Consider the following 22,103-nt stretch of genomic DNA (forward strand, 5'->3'; position numbering starts at 1 on the left):
CATGCCACAACTACTGAAGTCTGCGCACCTAAAGCCCATGCTCCGCAACAAGAGAAGTCACTGTAATAAGAAGCCTGCACACTGCAACAAGGAGTAGCCCCTGCTCACTGCAACTAGAGAAAGACCGTGCACAGCAATGAAGACCCAACACAGCCAAAAATAAATAAATAAATATATTAAACAAAAAACAACCAAATGGGACTATATCTAACTAAAGGTTTCGCACAGTGAAGGAAAAGAAACCCACCAACAAAATGAAAAGGCCACCTACTAAATGGTGAAGATATTTGCAAATGATATATCCAATAAGGGGTTAATATCCAAAACATACAAAGAACTCATATAACTCAACATCAAAAAACCAACGTGATTAAAAAACTGGCAGAGGATCTGTATATACATTTTCCCCAGGGAAGACAAATGGCCAAAAGCCACATGAGAAGATGCTCAGCATTACTAATCATCAGGAAAATGCAAATCAAAACCACAACGAGGTATCATCTCACACTTGTTAGAATGGCTGTTATCAAAAAGACAACAAATGACAAGTGTTGGTGAAGATGTGGAGAAAACAGAACCCTTGCACACTGTTGCTGGGAACATAAATTGGTGTAGCCACTGTGGAAAACAGTATGGAGGTTCCTCAAAAAATTAAAAATAGAACTACCATATGGTCCAGAATTTCCACTCCTGCGTATTTATCTGAAGAAAACAAAAACATTAATTAGAAGAGATATATGCAGCCATGTGTTCAATGCAGCATTATTCACAATAGCTAAGATATGGAAGCAACCTAAGTGTCCATCAAGAGACGAAAGTATAAAGAAGATGTGGTACATGCATACACACACACTGGAATATTACTCAGCCATAAAAAAGAATGAAATCTTGCCATTTGAGACAACATGGATAGACTCAGAGGGTACATGCTAAGTGAAATAAGTCAGATAGAGAAAGACAAATACTGTATGATTTTATTTATATGTGGAATGTGAAAAAACAAATGCACAAACATAACAAAACAGAGTTATAGGTACAGAGAACAAACAGGTGTTTGCCAGAGGGGAGGGAAGTAGGGGGAAGAAAGAAATAAGTGAGGAAGATTAAGAGGTACAAACTTCCATTTGCAAAATAAATGAGACATGGGTAAGAAATGCACCGTATGGGGAATACAGTTAATAACTATGTAATATCTTTGTAGGGTGACATATCCGTAACTAGACTTATTGTGGTGACCAGTTTGACATGTATAGACATATCCAATCACTGTTATGTAACAGAAACTAACATAGTGTTGTAGGTCAATTATACTTCAAAAACGGACAAAGAAACAACAAACATAGAAAAATAGATCAGATATGTGGTTACCAGAGGCAGGGGATGGGAAAAAGGGGGATTGTATGAAGGCAGTCAAAAGATACAAACTTATAAGATGAATAAGTACTAGGGATGTAATGTACAACATGATAAAAATATAATGAACACTGCTCGACGTTATACATGAAAGTTGCTAAGGGAAAATTCTAAGTTCTCATCACATGAAAAGAAATTTAAATTTCTTTAATTTTGTATCTATATGAGATGATAGATGTTCACTAAACTTATCATGAATCACGCTTCAAACCTTAAACTTACACAGTATTTTATGTCGGTTATATCTCAATAAAACTGGAAGAAGAAATAAAATTCATAATTATAGTTTAAAACCATTATTCCAATTAACCAAACATTTTTCAAGGTTCCTTAAAAGTGCCTGGTGGGACATTCTAGACTTATAGGAAGAACAGTAAGATTTGCAAGCTAAACTTGAACCCCTAAAGAAAAACTATGGCTGTGAAATTTGTACGTTTCATAAAATGACTTTAACTTAAAAAACCTAAATTTTGATAGATTTACTGTTATAAAATCTGTCCCTGAGAGCACCAAAATCAAACAGAAACACAAAACACACACACACACACACACCAAGAACAAAGGTAATCAATCCAAAAAATAAGCCTAGGCAACTGGCAAATTTCATGAAGTGAATGGTTCCAATGCTTGCCTTTCTTTGGACATGAAAGGGAGGAGTGAGAATGACATGACTTTACATTTCTCTTTACATTTCTTTATACCACATGGGTAAGAAAATGCATCCCTTCGGTGCAAAGAGATTCAAGCATAAGGCACATTCTAGATAAATACGTCTTAGAGTCTATATTTTTATTATTTGATCTAGTTGTTGAAAGATTTAACTTCTCCCTTATTAATGAGGAAGGCACTCACACACAAAAAAAACCCACTTTTCTTTTAAGACAACTGGGTGGACATAAGAATCAACATGGTGCCTTTCATCATGGAGTTTATCTTCCTTCTGTTTGCTCCCTACCCTTCTCTTCACACGTCCGTTCCCCAGTGCACAGTGCCAGGTGCCATCCAGGAGGGCAGAGCCTCCCAAGGTCGCAGAGCCCTTGTGCCACAGCGGAGGCAGCCTCGAGCAAGGCAGGCACTGCTTTCTCACGTGAGGAGATGAAGCAAACAGCAGCACACGCAGGCCAGTAATCAGGGGCTCAGGCATCTGCTGACCTGGGGTAATCGTCATTGTTTGCTGCAAGCTTCAGGCTCCACATCCTCATAGGCAGTGCTGTGGCCATGAAGTACCAGGGCAGTTCTGGCTGTACTTCTCAGGCATCTGAACTATTCAAAGCATGTTGTTAAATTTTTTTTCCTCTAACAATGGAAAAACAGGAAACAAAAGGAAGCCATCTGAGCTTCTTTAACTGACAGGTAAAAGAAGCTATTCCAGTCTGGTATGTTGAGACGTTCACCGTGGAGGGGAAAGGGTTTCTGAGAGAGCTGAGGATAGAGCAGTAGGGGCACACTGGGCCAGCCTGTGGAGGGCCATTTCCTGGCAACCGAGGATCTGCCATTACCCTCTATTTGCAGAGGCTCTGGAGCATGGCCTGCCTGATTCGCTTCTCAGGAAAGTAGCTGCAGAGGTGGATAAACGAGGGAGAGGGTGGCTGTGAAGATGAGAAGCCCAGGATGGGACAGAGGCTGGGGAGAGAGACCGTGAGGGACCAAAGGCAGAGACATGGGAATGGAGAGAAAAGAGTCACTTCTGACGCAGTCACTTCTGACGCAGGAACCCTGAGATTGGGTGACGGACTCTGTAGGTGAAAGGCACGGAGGACTGTGAGTGCTTTGATGTTGCCGCTTTAAGACCATCGGATGGGCAGCAATACCATGAACTGAAACTGAAAATACAGGTATCAAAGCAGAACTCATAGTAGTAGTAGTTGAGGTGGTGAGTTAATGAGTTAAGTTTTAAGCATATTAGATTGCAGTGTCTGCAGGATAAAGTGGTACAAACGTTAAAAAAAAAAATGGTTTGGGTTAGAGAAATATGGACTTGAAAGACCTCAGAGGAATGGTGGTGGAAATCCTGGTGGGAAATCACCCAGGGGAAGTGCAGTGAGAAGAAACCAGGATGTTATCCCCATCTCGAGGAGGTACGCAAAGAAGAGGCTGGATGGAGAGGTGGAGGAGGGCAGCCCAGGAGGAGGGAGAGCCGGGAAGGTGCAGTTCCCAGGGCCCTGGAGGGAGTCTGGAGAGGCAGGGGGTGTCAACAAGGCCTCTACACAGACATCGCTGTAAACAAGGGTGGAAACAAAAGCCACCAGGCTTGGCAGCTAGGAGGTCACTGGTGACATCAGAGGAAAGTCTGAGTACAGGGGTGGGGCCCACAGTCGGGTTAAGGACTGAGTGGGAGTTGAGCGATGGGAGAGAGTGAGTGCAGACTATTTTAAGAAGTCTGTGCATCACATTTCTAACCCTATCAATGGAATGAAGGGGAGGCAGGGTTGAGAGTTTATTTTTAGGTTGGGGAGACTTGAATGTGTTTTAGGCTGAGAGGCAGGTGCCCCTGAAGAGGCAGGGTTTAGAAGGACAGGAGAGAGGGGAGATAACTGATAGAGAAAGATTCTGTGAGAGTGGGAGGGAGGATGGGGAGGAAGAGGGCTCTGCTGTCACCGTGGGGGCAGGTACCCGGCGGGGCACCAAGACAGGCGCCCCAGGTACAGCTCAGTCCTTAGAGCAACAAAATTTTTTCAGCGAGGAGTATTTAATCACTGACATTGTTTAGAATTGCTGGTACGTGGAGTTAATAAAAAGTAGACCAACTCTGAGTCTCTTTTATTACGGTTTTAAAATTCTCTGCAGGCCAGACATCCAATTATTACCTGCACCTCTCATAACGTGGACCCCTCCCAAGGTTGCACCCTTGGAATGCCACTGAAAACACCTCCTCTGAGATGAGAGGTAAAGGTTTATGAGTCACTTTAGAGAAGAGATTCAGTCTTTACGTTTTTTTCTGTGTGCCATGAGATGAAAAGGAATGGCTGAGGAGAGTGGTAAAGGATTAGAACAGCTACAAAGCATGACTCAGTGCCAGGGACCTGGGCTTCAAGGTGCTAAACAGTCTCAGCCCACCTACAGCCCACAGTGTCATCAGTCATCAGGGAGAGGGAGAAGGCAGCCGTTTTCTCCACCCAACTCCATTCACACCCCCAAGAGAAGGTTAGAATCCGGCAGGGTTTGCTTGGCACGTAGCCAGTGCCTCTGCCTAAGCAAAAAGGCACCAGCAGCCTCTCCAGATGCTCTGGCATCAGAAAGCGCTCTTCAGAACCTGAGGCAGGCTGAAGAATTGGACAGGAAAGCCACAGTGCAGTTTATCACTTGAGTCATGCTTGCACCCTTGTCATTTTGCATGGGATAAATATGAATTTTGATTAATCTACAGGAAAACGATTTTTCACTAGCAAGAACTAACAAAGAAGACTATGTTTGCATGTTGATTTCTTTGGCCTCTTCCCAGAGCAATCAGCATCAATAACATTGCCTCGCCCAACAGAAGATACACACACATACATATGCACACACACACACATGCACACAGACACGCACACCGTACCATGAAAGGACGTATGAACCCATTAACCACTCAGGGTTATGCCAAAGCAACCAAAGTGAAAGCATCCTTCCAATTTCAAGACACTGCTGAACGAATCCCACGTGGGGACCGCCAGGCACTGTGCTAAAGGATATAGAGTGATAACTTTTTGGAGCAGTTCAGCAGAGGAAATGAGAATTCGGTGCATGGTCAGCAGGACTTGCAACAGTTGGTTACTTCGACACAGGTTTCCATCTGCATCTGAAAACATAAAGAGCAGCTTCTGAGCGAGGCCCCAGAGAGGAATTAGTTACCTGGTGGGACACCTGCCAGCCCCCCATCACTCCCGGTGGAAGACCAGAGGGCGGGCTCTGCAGGCCCAGCGCCCTGCCCCAACTCCCCCACTGACTCTGACACCACACATCCATCCCTCCGTTCTTTGCTTTTCTTTATCCTCCAGCTGCATCCTCCCCAACCCCAAGTGTCCGTTTTGAGGCTCATTAACCACGCTGCCAGAAAGGTGGTAGAATCGTGGGGAAAGGATAACATTTGCACCAGTACATGCGAGTCTCTGTTGAAAGCAGAAGCAGATCCAGGCTTTGTGATGCCTGAAAGGCATATAACGGGGGAAGGAGGAAGTCCTTTCTGGGGTCAGAGGGAAAAAAGTTATAGTCTTACCAGATTACAGTTAAAATACCTTATTCTTGCAAGTTTTACAAAAACATATGACCACATGAATACATTTCTAGGGCTGCCCCATGGCCTTGGAAGTGGGCTCATGCACACGAGGGGCCCTGAAATGGAAGCTTCCTTAGTTTTATGGGCAGTGCGCTCTGGATGGGAATAAAGGAGGAAGACTATGGGCAAACATGACTTTTGGAGATTATGGGTGGGTTACAAGTACCCATGATGATTTGTATCAAAGATCATGGTTAGCTCCTTACTTGGGTTTTGCAAATCCTGCTGGTACCACATAACAAGATGCATTCCATACAATGGCATTGGGTGCAAAGATTCCCCCTGGAGTGGTTTTCAAAATCTTTTCACATTTACGGCATGAAGTGTTAGGGGCTGTGCTGGTTATTCACTGCAGATCTAGTCTCTGTCCTTCACCATGGACTGCATCACCAGGCTCCTTGCTAGCCAGCTTCCAGTTGGGTTCAGCCATTGGGATGCATCGGCAAGAGATGGGAGGAGAGAGAAGTAGGTATTTCTTTCTCCTTCCCTCTCTGCTTGGCACTACTTCCCTGTAGCTACAGGTCTCTTCAATGAGTGATCACGCTGCTTGGTCCCTCTTTGAGGGCTCTAGCGCTCACTGGGATCTAATACTATATACTAATCTCCCTTTTGACCCTTTGCTGCTGAGGGTGGTAACGACTTCTGGCTGTTGATAGTCTCTGGGTGCAGCATCTCTTAATTCCACTCTCATCTCTGTAAGTAGGCCCCCATCATTAAAGTGTCTTCACTTAAACAAACCATGTGAATTCTGTTCCCTGCTGGGAACTTGAATGATTCAGGGGAAAATACCTAATGAAAGAATATACATGGATTCTTTTATCATTTGCTAGCTCTTTAAAGCACATTATACAAAAGGGGTTATCATTTTCATTCTTTCCAAGTATACCAAATGGTAAATGAAGGACATAGTGCATTTGGGCTCAGGATTCAGAAGTTCTGGCTCACTCGCAGATGATGAGTTAAAGTCACAGCTCATTGAGAAAATATAAGCAAACGCGACAAGATCGCTCACCTTCCCACCGCCAAATCCACCAATTTACCCGCATTCTATTACTCTTACTGCCTGCCTTCCTCTATTACCATGGAAGGTACTTCACAGGTCAATGCTTCCACTGAGCTCTGGGTCTCCTTTTTCTCAAGGACACTGACACTGTCTTTGTCCACGTTCTCTCCTCCAGTATCAACTTTCCTCTTTCTCTCGCCTGGTTTACTTCCACTGGCATTTAAGCACACCCCAGAATCTCCTATTTAAAACGAAATGAAATAAAACAAAACCTGAAACTGTAGGCACCTCTCCATTCTGTTCCCCTTTTCAGCAAAACCTCAGTCATCAATTTCTCATCTCCCATTCCCTTTCATCCATACCATTTTTGACTCCTACCTCTCTTTTGTTGTTTTTTTTTGCGGTACGCGGGCCTCTCACTGTTGTGGCCTCTCCCGTTGTGGAGCACAGGCTCCGGACACGCAGGCTCAGCGGCCATGGCTCACGGGCCCAGCCGCTCCGTGGCATGTGGAATCTTCCCGGACCGGGGCACGAACCCGTGTCCCCTGCATCGGCAGGCGGACTCTCAACCACTGCGCCACCAGGGAAGCCCTCTCCTACCTTTCTTATTCCACAAAATCTTTTATTTTCAAGGTCTCCAATCTTTTATTTTCAAGGTCCACATTGCCAAATCCAAGGGTTCATGCCTCTGTCCTCATCTTACTTTATGACTTGAGTTGCATTCAACCCAACCCAACCCAAGCTGACAACTCTCTCCTCCTTCCTGGAGCATTTTCTTCGCTTGGCTTCCACAACATCACACTCTCTCAGCTTCCCTCTCCAGCTCTTGTTCTGTCTCCTCTTCGTTTGCTGAGCTTTTAAATGTTACTGTGCTCTGTGGCTTAGTCCTCCCACTTCTTTTTTTTTCTAACAATTTTTAAAGTCTAAAACTTTTTAAGTTTTAAATTAAAAAAATTTAACTTCTTTCTTCTAGGTAGGGGAATTAATCTAGTCGTTTGGCGAAAATACCATTGATATGCTCATGACTGCCCAACAGACATCTTCAGCCCTGAGTACCGAATTCTTATGTCCCACATCCTACTTGGCGAATCCACATAGATGTGTAATTTCTGACTTAACTCATACAAACAAAATTCATGACCTCTCCGTCCCCTAATTCACTTCTCCTCCATTTTTCCTCATCTCAGGAAATGGTACCACCAGCCATCCTCTCAGTTACCCAAACAAAAAACCTAGTGGTCATCCTTCATTTCTCATTTTTCCTCGCATCCAATACATTAGCAAGTCTTGATTCTACTTTCAAAATACGCCTCAAACCTCTCCATGTTTCCCCATCCTTGCCATCATGCTGTGTAGCCATTACCACGATGACCTAATTGACCTCCCTGTTTTCACTCTTATCCACTTACCCACAAACTGCTCTTCACACAGCAGCCAGGAGCGAGCTCCTAAAACCCATAAATCAGGTCATGTGCTTCATACGCTTCAATGGGTTCCATTATACTTGTAATAACACATGGACTCCTTGCTACAGCCAACAGAGCTCTACATGTTCTGGCCCCTGTTAGCCTCCCACTTCATTTCATACCGTATTACTCCTCTCTATACCACTGTTTATACCTCGAACGCTCCAAGCTTATTCCTACTTTGCATTTGTTATTTCCGTCAGTGTGGCCTTTCTTCCCTTGGCCCATTCATGTCATTCATGTCTCAGTTTCAAGGTCACATCCTCAGAAAGGTCTTCCTTAAACTACTTAAGGTAGCCATGGTCCTGCCTGAGTTTCTTCACAACACTTACCAGTGATCTGAAGTTCTCTTTTTTTATTTGATTTTTATTTTCTGAGTCTCTGCTAGAATATAAGCTTCATGAGACCTGACCTTGTCTGTTTTTTCCACAACCATATCTCTAGGGTCTACAACAGTGCTGATACATGACAGTTACTCATTAAACACTTCTTGAGTAAATGAGTGAACTACACCAAATAGGAGACCCCTTAACTCTTCATGTATCTTTGGATATTGAGTTTGATTTTTTCATTAGCTATTTCATTAATGATATATAATATACACACACTTTCTTCTTGGCCACAGTTTATAAAAGAAACAAAGTTACAATTTGATAAATCATTTTTAAGAAGTATTCATCTAGCCTGTTATAGTTTTATAAATCGTTCATTACTTATTCTAAGCTTACACTCTGGTGAGGTGGGGTTAGTACTGCTATCTGTTTTCTGGCCCACATAACTTCTGTAATAGTTATCTCCTGCCACAAAAATTCTGCATAACAAAACACCCCAAAATTCAGTGCCTGAAAACAGTAATCTTTTTTTTTTTTCCCTCAAGAGTCTGTAAGTTGGCTAGGGGGTTGGCTGATATAGGCTGGGCTTTGCTAGGGCTCCTATCCTACATGCGTGCCCAACTTCCCTGGACCAGTGGGCTAGCCAGGGTATGCTCTTCTCATGGTGATGGCAGGGTGCTGTAGGACAACTGGAAGTATCCAAGGCCTCTTAGGCCTAGGCTTAGAACTGGCATGCTGTCACTTCTGCTTTAGTCTGTGGGCCGAAGAAAGTCACTGCTGAATCTCAAGTCAAAGGGCAGGAACCTCAAAGTCATATGGAAAAGATCACTGACACAGAGAAGGTAAAGTTGGGCGAGGAGGCAATAACACAATCAAATCTACCACAATTATACGGACGTAAGTTTTCAAGTCAGCATCTGACAATATAGTTTTTATAAGGCACCTTTCCTCACAGAATTATATAGTAGTGCTTCTATTCCTGTACATTATGGTACAAAGCAGGAGAAACTGAAATATATTTGTAGGGTATGCATTAGAATGTTCCTGGAGTTATGGACACAGTCGCAGACTTATTCAGTATGAATAAAATCTAAGACTTGCTATCTCAATTGTTCTTTGTGGCTGGCTAGCATCCTTCCTGGATGCTCATATATTAGGGAAAGGGGCTTTGCAGTGTCCTGGGTGAGATGAAAACCAAGTCACATACAGAAAGATTCAAGGACCCAAATAGGTTTACCATGGAGAAGACTCAGTAGAGATATTAAAATTATCTTCAAATATTTGTAACGTTAACTGTGGGAGAATGTTTAGACTTGTTCTGTGGGGCCACAAATGGCAGAACCAGAGAGGATGAATAGAAAAAGTTATGGGAAAGAGAATTGGGCACAACACGTGGCAGAAAATTCTAACCATTAAGCCTGCCCAACAACGGAAGCATTTGCATCACAGACCTCTGTATTCAAGAGGAGGCTGGGGAGGGACACTTTATTCAATTATTGTAATTGGCATTGAACCTATTATTTACTGAAGTCCTACTCAATACCAGGGGCTATGCTCAGCACTTTGATGTTATTTCTAATTCTCACAACACCTCTGCAGTGTTGATACTGCTCACAATTTACAGCTGAGGAAATGAAAGCACAGAGAGATTAGGTCGTTTGTTCTAGGTCAAAGAGACAATGGGTGGAGGAGCTCAGGATCTGGCTCCTGGTCTGTTTGATTCCAGATCCCCAGCTCTTTCCAAGACACTGCGTGACCATCTGTCAGGATAGGGAATTCAAGTATCAAATGGGGGAAGGGGGCTAGAGTAGATGAGCTTTAAGATCTCTTCCAGTCCCTAGGGCTACAAGTCTAAGAGACGCCACTGGAATATTGGATTGGAACCAATTAATGCACATTTGAAAGGATAGCTTTTTGCATCTGATGATTTCTGAAAAACTCTCACGTGCCTTGGCGGATTGATAGTGATCATTCAAGTTGGCTTTAAAATAAGAAGGGTGCTGTGCCTAAGATCCACAGTCACAGTCATTCTCCACTTTTGCCTCACACCCCCTCTTCCACAGAGTCCTGTGATGGTCCCCCACTACGGCGTGTTAATCCCCACACGCTCTGTGGGAGGGCAGGCTGGCATACGGTAAGGCCAGGAGGGCATCTCTCGGCACCTTGTTTCACAACCCCCTCGTAGGTGCCCCTTCTTCCACAGAACTTCCTGGCATGTTCACTTGCCCTCATTCCCACCACCACCTCTCCCCAACTCGACCATCAACCTCCCTACAACCTCATCAAGGATGCACTCCCCTCCCACCCTCATCTCACGGAGCAGCACTTCTCCCTTCTTGAGGGGAAGAGCCACCCTTTGAAAGTCAGATTTCAAAGTGGCTGGTCAAGGGGAATCTACCTTCTAGACTACTGGATTTTATTTTGATAATTTGATATAATTGCTGTAAGCTGATTTAAACATTTCAGTGAATAATTTAATTTTGTTTGCAGCTTTAGGCTTCTGAAAAATGCGGGGTGTCATACTAAAAATTCTAATACGTAAAATGTGCAATGCATAATAAAATGTGCATATTTTCTCATTACCATCTGCTTCTCCTTCTACTTCAGGGGGAGACTTCTTTAAAGGGTTGAAACCTCAGTGGGACACAAATTGCCCATCTTACGTACTCCATCACTCAACCTGGGGAGCAATGTGTGCTGCTAGGGAAGTATGCTAGTCAAAGAGCCACCCGACCTGTGGACCATTTGCTCTACAGAGCAAACAGAAAAGCCATGTGGAGAGTCATTTCTCTGTGAGCCAGCAACTGGTTTTCCATCATCAGACTCAGTGCTGGCGTTAGCTATGCTTCATGGAATCACAGACTCTCACGGTGGAAAAGACTTTAGCTGTCTTCCACCTCAACCTTCTAGCTGTTGCATTACTTCCTCCTAAAGGCATCACAGGTAACTGGCTGACTAGGCCCTACTTACACCCTTCCAACGAGAGGATACAGCTCTCTAACTACTCTGTAGAGCAACTTTCATTCTACTTCAATTAAAAACATTTTATAGTTAATCGACTCTGTGCAAGGCACTGTCCTAGGTACCAAAGGAGATATGAAGAGCTATAAGAAAACTCTTGTCTAGTTGGAGAATAAGACACACACCCAACATACTTCATAATATCAGGCAGTCAATGTTAGAAGTGAAACCCGTGGAGATCATGCTGAATGGTGGCAAAGTTCAGGGGAAGGAGAGATCCTATCCAGTCGTGGTGATTCAGGAAGCATCTCTTGCCATCTGCAGTGAGGTGACCCAAAGCTTCAGGATTCAAGAGGCCATCTGGTCTAGCCCTCTATCTCTCAACCTGCCCATAGCCTCTTTTCTTCCTTTCTGTGGTTTAATCTTAAATAAGCTGCTTGCCTAGAGTGATGCCCTGCTCCCTGATGATATGACTCCTGTGAGAACAAACTTGCAAACGGCTGCATTCGAGGCACTGCTTCTTGCTGACAAGGGGTGGGGGCAACCTTCCTACAGTGAAGGCTTGTCTGGGGGATGAGGCAGCAATGACTCGCTGCAAAATGGACATAAAACATGTCCAACACCAGAGAAACTCCAGTACAGAGTCCCTTCTTCCCCTATGTTTCAGTTTCCATGGAAATCCCTTGATGTGCGAAGGGATTTTGTATGTACCAAAGACAGAATATCAGAAATTGGTATATTGAGGGTAAGCAAGCGATCAGCATTGGGAGGGAATCACACAAAAGAACAGGTGTGTTGAAAACGGGGGCCAGAAAATGGTAATGGGAAAGCTAGTATCAGAAAGCCACGGGGCAGGTTTGGATCCAGAGCCTAGAGCAGGGCTGCAGCTGCTAATGCAGGTCAGTATCACCAGTAACAGGAGAGACTGGATCTAGGCAGAACCTGACAGATACAGAGTTCTGAACGCGTTACAACACGGTAAATGTTCCAAAGAAATAAACTCTACTTGACAGCAAGACTATTACACTCATTAGATCCTGTTTGGAGAGTGCAGAAAAATTGACAAGCTGAAAATAAGTTTACTGGTTTGTTGTTTGTTTGTTGGTCTGGTTTTTTAGGGCCGACAGCTGCAGCTGGGGTAGGAAGTGAGTGCGAAGAAAGAATGTGGTGACGCACACATACTTGGAACCCTCAGAGCTTTTACTACCTGAGCAGCTTACAACATGTATCGGCAGCACCTTAATCTTTTTTCCAACCAGGAGAAAGCAAGGGATTTGCTAAGGACGGAGTCTCGCTTCACAGGGCAAGCGTGAGAACCCGCGTGGCTGCCACTGGGGGAGCACTGGTAAGAGTTTCAACAACAGCTCTCCTGGGGGGTGAGGGGGACCCTGATTTGTGGTGCACGCAGATTTCTGTGGTATTAATACCCCCACTGTGGCCGATTCCAAGCCACCAATATGAAGTCAGACGGTGGAGCGGGGAGGAGATGCTTGCAGTCAGCTCTCAGCACCACGGGCTGCCGCTCTCATCCACGGACCCGGGGTCGGAAGGGCGGTGCCTGCTCAGCTTCCGCCCTACCTGGCACCTCGTTCCCAGGTGCTCCCAAACCCACTTTCCTCCTCACCTCACTCCTGATCTCATGCCCTCTGGGCCTTGCCTGGTGACTGCTGCCCAGTTAACCCTGATGAGCACATTCCTCGGGGAGGAGGGGAGGACGCATGGGTGGATCCTCTCAGATGTCTGCATAGCAACAGCGACTTCTTGGAGTACTTGGTGCTCTAACCCAAGGAAGAACATTTTAACGTAGGGTGAGAATGCGGGAGAAGGGAAGCTCCCAGCCCTCATAAATCTAAGCCCCGCTCTGGCTCCCTCTGGGATAACCTGGTATATCATACCCAGACAAAACGTGCGCGTGCACACACAGCTGTCCTTGAAGCCCCCAGCAGCGGGAGAGCCACTGCTCTCCCTGGACGGGAACGCCTGAGGGCAAGACTTTGTTTTCACAGCACTGAGGCTCAAGGGACAGAACCACCTGGGCTGAGCACCTGAGTCGTACCGCTCTGCGAGCAGCTGGCACCGTGGGCACAGTTTTAAAGAGGAGGACACCGAGGTGTCGTGCGTTGGCCATGGTCTAGGGCTGGTGAGTGGAAGGTCCTGGACAGGATCGGCCCTCTGGCCCCCAGCCCAGGTCTCCTTCCTTGGCATCTACCTCTCCTAGGGGGATTGCTGGGAGGTGAGCGGCGTAAGGCCTAGGTATACTGGGAAGAGCTCTGACTTCCAGCTGTGCATGCTACAAGGCTAAACCTCTTACACCCATATCTCTTTTTCTCCCCCAAAAGCCCTACATCCACATACCAACCCTGCCCTTCTCACTGCAGTCACAGTACAGACTAAAAATCTTCCTGGAGACCCGAACCCTTAAACCCACCACTTCTCATGACATCAGCACAAAGGCTGTTACTGGCACCATTTAGCTAGGACGACTAGACCCCAGAGAGCCCGTGGCCACGTGGGTGAAAACACCAGTGCCCTGAGAGCTCACAGCCCCTGAGTGGCCCGCCTCTCCCTCTTCCTGCAACAGCAGCTCCGCTCCCTCAGCCAAAGCAGACGGCCACGGGGACGGTCCTCCCCGAGCACGGCTTTGCTTCCGAAGCGTGAAGCTCTATGTAAAGGATGACCTAGATTTTCTGGATGAGCGACTGCAATCTATAAATGTCTAATCATGCGCACGAATTGCCTAAAGTGAAGAAGAGCTTTCAGCTCTATTGCCTCTGCTGAGCAAGGCCGTGGCCTTCCTTGGGGACTGCAGCCTCCATCCAGACCTGTCACGTCTCAAGAATCAGGGGTCTGAGAAGTCGTGAGGGAAGCTGTCCTCTTCCGTTCTGCAAATTGGACACAGTCCCAAGTGTGGAGGTCAGGGGGCTGGGCCGGCACTAAAAGACAAGGGGCAGGAGGAGGCATGATGGGTATGAGGTAGGCCCGGTGATGGGGTCTGCGACCTGGTGATGGAGTCAGCGGCCCAGTGATGGAGTCTGTGACACTGTGATGGAGTCTGCGACCCTGTGATGGACTCTGGGACGAAGCCATGACCTCAAATTCTAAGAGCCGTTGTTGGAAGGCGGCACCAACTGAACACCCTGGGCAGGTGGCCGCTTCTCCGAGGCCCATCTAAGTCCCTGGGAACAATCGAATTGTCCAGCTGGGTAGAGAAGCTGTGATTTGAGTCCTTGGTGAGCTGCTGTCAACGCAGCCTACTTGGCTCACACAGTGACTGTCCCCCGCACAGCACCACAAGAATGTGCCCGGCGGGGGGCGGACAGGCAGCAGGGCCCAGGCTCAGCTTCCCGAGGACATAGAGAGCTGCCCGCAGGTGGCTGGAGGGAGGCCAGCGGACCCAAGACAAAGACACAACACAACAGGGAAGGGAATCTGGGGCAGCCCTCCCTCTGCTCTCTCCTTGCTTGCTGGAGCGCGTTCCTATCGCTTCAATCTTGTCTGTTAAATCCTGGGCCTTTTTTAGCGTATTTGTTGACAGGCTGGATAGGTATTAAGCAGCAGCTCAGGGAACTTTCCAAACACTGACCTAGTGAAATAACACAAGGCCTGTCTGAGACTTACTAGTTAGCCACGAACTCAGCCTTCTTCAGAAAGTTTTTCTCAGTATTGATTTGATCCTAACAGACCTAGACGCCTAGTTAATCTCGTTCCGGTGCATGACAGGGCTGAAGCAATTGGTGTACATTGCCATAAAATGGCACTGCCCCCAACACTGTCTCACCACAAACTGTGTGCTTTCACCGTACAAACTGTCCTTGACTCATAATTCTCTGCAATGAACAGGCCTGGACAAAAAACATCATCACACCATCACGTATGGTAAAAGGACTGAGTAAAATCTTTTGTAATCAGACAGAAGTTATTCTGAAAGCCTCCTCGCCCTGTCTTTGGTTGTGGTGAGGATTAGATTACCTTTGATTAAAGACAGAGAAACGCTTAGTAAACTGGGAAGCACTGTCAGGGTGGCGACCTGTTCTTATTTCTCTTGCTGGATTTGGAACACTACTTTGCTCCTGCTAGGCTCTCGTTATTCCAGAGTGGAACAATGATTTTTCATGAAATACTTCATTTTAACCACAACCCAAAGAGGGGCTGTCCACGCTGGTCTGTCACACTGTCCGTGCCCATGAGACCAGATGTGGTTTCCTGCAAGCATGGTTCCAATCCATGGCAGAGTAAGTAGGGGCCTTCCAAACTTCTTTCCAGTTCTACGTTCTAAGTGCAACCCGCCCCTCGGGCCCTCAAGACAGAAGGATTTCTTAGGGTTTACTGAGGTGCTAGAGAGAAATCTGCATGAGGACCCAGGAATGACTCTGAAAGACAGAGCTTCACAGGTGGGTGAGGAATCTCTTATTCACTGAAGGAAAGAAAAAACTGCTCTCTACTCAGGAGCCAAGAGCAAATAAGAAGGGGTTTCAAAACAGCTCACGTCATGAACTGGCGCTGTGTCACCATCTTACAGAAACAGCCAAAATGCAACGGAAACTCACAAAGTGGATACCAATCGGAAGATGGGAAGGCCGGGAGCACTATCTGGTGTTCTGCCGGAGGAAATACAGCATCTGACCGGAACAAGTGAACTACATTCAAAGTCCAGCCTGACTTCTCTCCCTCTCCCTCTCCCACTGGCGGTCTCTGTTGCTCTCCAGCTGTTAAACATACATGGAGCGCAGTACCAGGCCCTGTTCCAAGAGGGTCTTCACATGTATTAACTCTACGAGGTAGGTGGTATTGTCATGACAGATGAAGAAACCGAGGTTAAAAGAGGGGTAAGGCAACGTGCCCAAGTCTAGCTGGTAAATGGCAGTCCTGGGATCTGAACCCAGGCTACCAAGCCCTGGGATAGCGCTGTCATTTCCATGCCTCAGTTTGCTCATTTGCAGAATAAAAGCTTGATAATATCTTGCCTCCATCCCTCCCAGCACAGAGATAATCAGGAGATCAGTCAAGATAAGGAAAGCACTTTGATATCTTTTGGGGAGAACAAGGTCCTGCACTAAGTCCAAACCACCATGATATCTGGTTGACTGGTGGGTCCTAAATATCTAGGCTGCCTGACGGTACAGTAGTCACGTAGCACACGAAACCTCGCGCCACTGCTGAAGTACCAACAACATGCATTTATTAGGGCCTTCTCTCCTTGCACGTTAGCTTATTTGAACCTCACACCAACTCTGCAGGATGGGTATTATTTTTATTTTACAGACGAGGAAACAGAGTAAGGTGAGGTGAGCTGCTTAAAGTCATGTGCGTGGTGAGTGCCTGACCTGAGTCCAGGTCTTTCACCTCAAGCCCGGCCCTTTCCACTGTATCCCACTGCTGCTCATTCTGGGTTGAGAAGATTAAAGGCACATCGTTTCCATCTCAGCTCTGGAGGGTTTCTGGTGCCAGCCTACCTGGAAAGGTACTGAGCACCCCTGGTGCTTGGGTGGGCTAGGCTATTGTGGTGATAGTTGTATTTGTTTTTTCTGTTTTGTAGCACAAGTGCCTGACCTAAGCTTTGATTGCTGAGGCATCCATTGCAAAGAGGCATCCTTCAAAGACGGCTATCTCTCAAATACACACACTGCCAGCCACAAGACTAGATAAAGGGCCAGGCCACCTCCCTGCACTGAGGCTCCTTGGTTTTACACATTGTGGTTGATTTCAATAACTGACCATTGGGCTACTTGTTTTTTCCTCTCCTCATACTTTAGAAACTCCTGCCCTTATGTCTTAATTTCACCAATAAAGACTGAGCCCATCAAACATTAGACCCACCCTCGACCCCAATATATTCAGAACCCCTGGCCTGCGTGCCCTTTCTCTTTCTTTCTCTCCTCTCTCCCTCCCCCCACCCCAACCTTGCTGTGTGGCCCTAGGTATGCTGTGTAATTTCCAGGTCTTGTAAGCAATAAACTTTTATTTTTTCAAAGTTTCCTGAGGGTTATTGCTGAACAGTGTCTTGTAATCATAATAAGAACCATCTCCTTTTGAGATGGGCACAAAAGAGCCCTGCTATAGGCATTCTAATTTTCGCCACAGCTCTGCAGGGTAGACGTTGCTGTTTCACACATGAAGAAACAGACACAAGGGAGGTAAAATTACTCATCCTTACCACTCATTTGTAGTCCCACAGCTAGGAAGTGGCAGGAAGGGACTACAAATTATTGTGCTGGTTATTTTCTCATTCTGAGTCCAGCGCTGTAGTCTCTGGGGTACATTCCAACATCCCCAGTGGATGCCTGCAACCAAAGATAGTACCAAACCCTATACTATATACACCATGTATGTTTTTTCCTATACCAGTGAGTGGGTAGAGTCTACAGTGTGGATCTGCTGGACAAAGGGATGATTCATGTCCTGGGCAGGATGAAGCAGGACGGTGTGAGATTTCATCATCATACTCGGAATGCCATGCAATTAAAAAACTAAAAATAGAGTTACCATATGATCCTGCAATCCCACTACATATATCTAGAGAAAACTCTAATTCGAAAAGATACATACACCTCAATGTTCACTGCAGCACTATTTACGATAGCCAAGACATGGAAGCAACCTAGATGTCCACTGACAGATGAATGGATAAAGAAGATGTGGAGTGTGTGTGTGTGTGTGTGTGTGTGTGTGTGTGTGTGTACACACACACACACACAAACGGAATATTACTTGGCCATAAAAAGAATGAAATAATGCCATTTGCAGCAACATGGATGGACCTGGAGATTACCATACTAAGTGAAGTAAGCCGGACAAAGACAAATACCCTATGACGTCACTTATACGTGGAATCTAAAAATTAGTACAAACGAACTTATTTACAAAACAGAAACAGTCTCACAGACATAGAAAACAAACTTATGGTTACCAAAGGGGAAAGGGGAGGAGGGATAAATTAGGAATTTGGGATTAACAGATACACACCACTATATATAAAATAGATAAACAATGAGGATTTACTGTATAGCACAGGGAACTGTACTGAATATTTTGTAATAAGCTATAAGGGAAAAGAATCTGAAAAAGAACATATATATATATATGTATACACACACATATATATACACACATATATATGTATATATACACACACATATATGTATATATACACACACATACATATATACATATATATATATCTGAATCACTTTGCTGTACACCTGAAACTAACATGATATTGTAAATCAACTCTACTTCAATAAAAAAATAAAAATAAAAAACAGATTTAAAAATATCCCATAAAAAATAAGAAAATGAAACCTATGAATTATTTACTTCTGGAATTTTCCATTTAATATTTTCAGACTGCAGTTGACCATGGGTAACAAACTTCAGAAAGCAAAGCCTCAGGTAAGGGGAGACTGCTCTGTATAAGAACAGATACTGACTAGTAGCCAGTGATAAACACAAAACAGTAGCTGTGCACTTATTGAAAGAGTTAAATGTCTTTGGAAGAAAGGTGTATGTAGAAAGGATTTTTATGCCTGAGATGTGAGGGGATGCAAGGAGGTGATGGTAAAGGAATAATCACAGTTTTTAAGAAGAAAGGGTAAAAAAGACGGATCAACAAACGATAAGGACATAAAGCAGGACCTAATGTTCAGGCTCTTCTTTCAACCTGTGTTAATGCCACTGGCATTTAATTCCATTTACAGATCTAGACAGAGCATCCCCTTGACACAGTGACAATCAGAGATTCCCAGATATCTTTAAGGGTCCTGAAATTTAACGTCATTGTGCAATAGAACAATTCTCCTCAAGTGAGAAAAGCTTAGACTACAGTTCAAAAAGCCTTCCTGGGCTTGCGATCTAGATAAGAATTGCCAAAGTATATCCACTGAAAAACTGACATTTTCAGGACTGAAAGGGTAGAGGGAGATGCCTGAAGAAGCTGATATCCTGAGTTTCTGTGGGATCTAATAGGTTGATGCCAAGATTTCTTCGACTTGTGTCCTCAACTGATCAGCAAGTCCTTGGTCAGCTCTGGAGCCTGCTCTGAGCAGAGCAGAGTAGGAGGGGATGCCGAGGGCAGGGCCACCAACCCCACATGGCACTGAAAATAACACTAAACAGCTGGACACGCCTGAGCACAGCACTTTTCACCTTACACAGTACTTCCACATGCTTGGTCTCATTTGACCATCACATCCACCTTGTGAGGTGGGTAGGGACACAGTCACTTTGCAGATGAAAAAGGCACAAAAACAGGGCTGATGTTCAGTCTGTCCAAGTGGCATCCGTGTGGACTGATGGGGCCTGTGCCGTGCCAGTTACTAAGTATTTTGAATATCACCCTGGATGAACAACTGGCCCATGGTTAATACCACCACCAGTGGCAGGGATGGTGTTCCGGGCTTGGATGTTCTCATAAGAAGTCCAGGGTCTTTGTTCTAAGAGAGCTGTGCCTAGTAGTGTGGGGAATGCAGAGATAACCAGGGTCCTGTCCCAGCAACTGTCTAGAAGCTGCCAGCTATAATATGGTACAGAACACAGAAGGGCCTGGAGGGAGGTACAAACAAAACACTAAGGCAGTGTGGGGAAAGGGGAAGGCTAGATTTGACTAGAAGAAATGGCTCAACCTTTATGAAGAGGTGGCATGAGGTGGGTCTTGAAGGAGGGGTCAAATATTGACAGACTAAGGTGGAGGTAAAGACATTCTGGGTGAGGGAAGAAATGGTTTCTACTCTTGGAGATCAGAGAGTTAAAAGTATATCCAGGAAAGGATGCGAAGTCCAATTTGGCTTAATTAGAAAGCATTTGTAGACAGGAAGTATGAAAATGCGGATATGGGTCACAGTGTTGGGGACCTCATATACCAAACTGGGGAGGTGCCCTTACTCAGATCTTTACTTTAAAATGCTGCAAAAGCAGATGGTCTGTCCACAGAAAGGGGAGAGCAGCACCCTCTCACCCAGCAATCTTTTAAAACTGGTTATACCTTACAATCCGAGCCCTAAAGGCTCTTTTCCAGGTGGATCATTTCTAAAGAACCTGGTACCTTATTTTAATTTCTACTTGCATCTTTTCCCTAACTGCATAGCTACTAAGGGAAGGTTACAGAGTGTGTGAGTGTGTGTGTGTGTATGTGGGCATGTGTGTACACTTACTGCTACAGTGAGATCATATCAGAGCATGAAATAAAGGTTGGTTTTTGCCTAACATGACTAGTTTTGCTGTTATTCAGGAAGCTCAGTTACTTGAATTGATTATTTTTCCTCCCACACTTGGTCAGCATTAGTATCTTAACTCTCAGTTTCCTTCCCTGTCAACATCCTTCCCGACTGCTTTAAAAGCCAAGGAGCCATACAGATGGCCATCTATGATTACAAGAGAGCAATGACTCTAGGGCTTCCCCGATCTGTCACAGGGATGCTGGATCATCCACTTGCAAAAAAATTCAGACCCCCAAATATACAAGAAGTCAGCAAGGATGGGGCTGAACGTTGGCAAGGCCTTGGCCTCATCTGCTTGCTCAGAGTTTGGTCACAGTGGGTCAATATCATTATTTCATCTTTGGCCTCTCATGTGCACCAGCTGGCACATGTGTCCCTCCCTGATCCGTGCTAGTGATTTAGGCAAAATGAGGATGCTGTCGCCAGTCTGAATAGGTATAGAGCAGGCTGTGTAGTAGGAAGCACTTCAATACTTTCCCCACTTAGTGTGTTTTCCCCCTTTACCTCTCACCTTTCCACACACCTGGTCACCTGTGGAAACCATAGGAAAGATCTTCCTGTGTTAAGGTGTTGTAGACTTCAGTATTCCTCTGGTCATATTTGTATAATAATTGTCACTCTGAGAGGAGATAACATAATGAAAAAAAATTCACAATTGGTAAATTTGGGGGCTTTAGTGGGTGATTTTTTTTTTCTTTTTCTAGTGAGGTGGTCTTAATTTAATGGAGAGTTTCAGGAGAAAAAAATCAAATGTTTTCTATCCTAGGGTGCACATGTTCAGGCTTACCCAGAAGTAAATGAACATATTAAACCTGACTGACTTTTCAAGACCTGCTGGTTAGCTTAAAAATAAGACGAGACAAAAAATAAACCAAACGACCTTCCCCCCAAATAGATCCCAAGGCTTTACCTCATACCTATTGCCTCAAAATATTCAAGGATGGACACAGAATTTGTATTTTTAAAAATCTCTCCAATGATATGATGGTCAGTCAAGTTTGATTAGACTGCTTTAGACCACTTAGTTTATTCCTTGCCCTGGGGTAGGTCTATAAGCTACTAAATGACCTCATGAAGACAGCTCCAATTTCAGAAATCAGTGGTGAGGTCTTTCAGTTGTTTTCAGGGCTAGACACAAGGGAAGTACTTAACAAATAGGTGATTTGGTGCCAACGTTACAGACTCCTGGGTGGGGACTCAGGAAGCACAATCAGAAGCACATCAGAAAGCAATGTGGGCTGAGCCAGAGGACCATGATCAAAGGTAACTGATCTGGGCCACAGGGAGTTTCCCGTCGTACATTAGGAAAGCTCCCCTCTCCCTCGGGCCTGCACAGCCATATTCTGAGGGGATATTTTATCCCTGAAGCCGGAGACCAGGGTCCTTCACACCCTCCAACATAAAGATGTCAGTTCTCCCGGGGCCTTCACAGGCTCTGCTGATTAAGGGTCTTTGCCTGTG

The 22,103-nt window shown here is 45.2% G+C and overlaps 1 protein-coding gene and 1 long non-coding RNA gene across 5 annotated transcripts in view; one reads left to right on the forward strand and one right to left on the reverse strand.

Annotated features, from left to right (window-relative positions):
- The window catches only part of RASGRP1 (RAS guanyl releasing protein 1), an 86,945-nt gene that overhangs the window by 42,297 nt on the left and 22,545 nt on the right, over positions 1-22,103 (reverse strand). For all 4 annotated transcript variants that reach the window (XM_027083844.1, XM_027083843.1, XM_027083846.1 and 1 more), the window contains exon 3: positions 5,086-5,191. In XM_027083844.1, coding sequence (XP_026939645.1) covers positions 5,086-5,191 — 106 coding nt within the window. The remainder of the gene's footprint in view (positions 1-5,085; positions 5,192-22,103) is intronic.
- Positions 10,757-17,404, forward strand: LOC113607991 (uncharacterized). The gene is made up of 2 exons (XR_003428170.1): positions 10,757-12,775; positions 13,437-17,404. It is a non-coding gene; the product is annotated as an uncharacterized LOC113607991 (long non-coding RNA).

This window comes from Aethalodelphis obliquidens, unplaced genomic scaffold, assembly GCF_003676395.1.
Source record: "Aethalodelphis obliquidens isolate GAN/ISIS:26980383/991018 unplaced genomic scaffold, ASM367639v1 scaffold51, whole genome shotgun sequence".
NCBI classification, from domain to species: domain Eukaryota; kingdom Metazoa; phylum Chordata; class Mammalia; order Artiodactyla; family Delphinidae; genus Aethalodelphis; species Aethalodelphis obliquidens.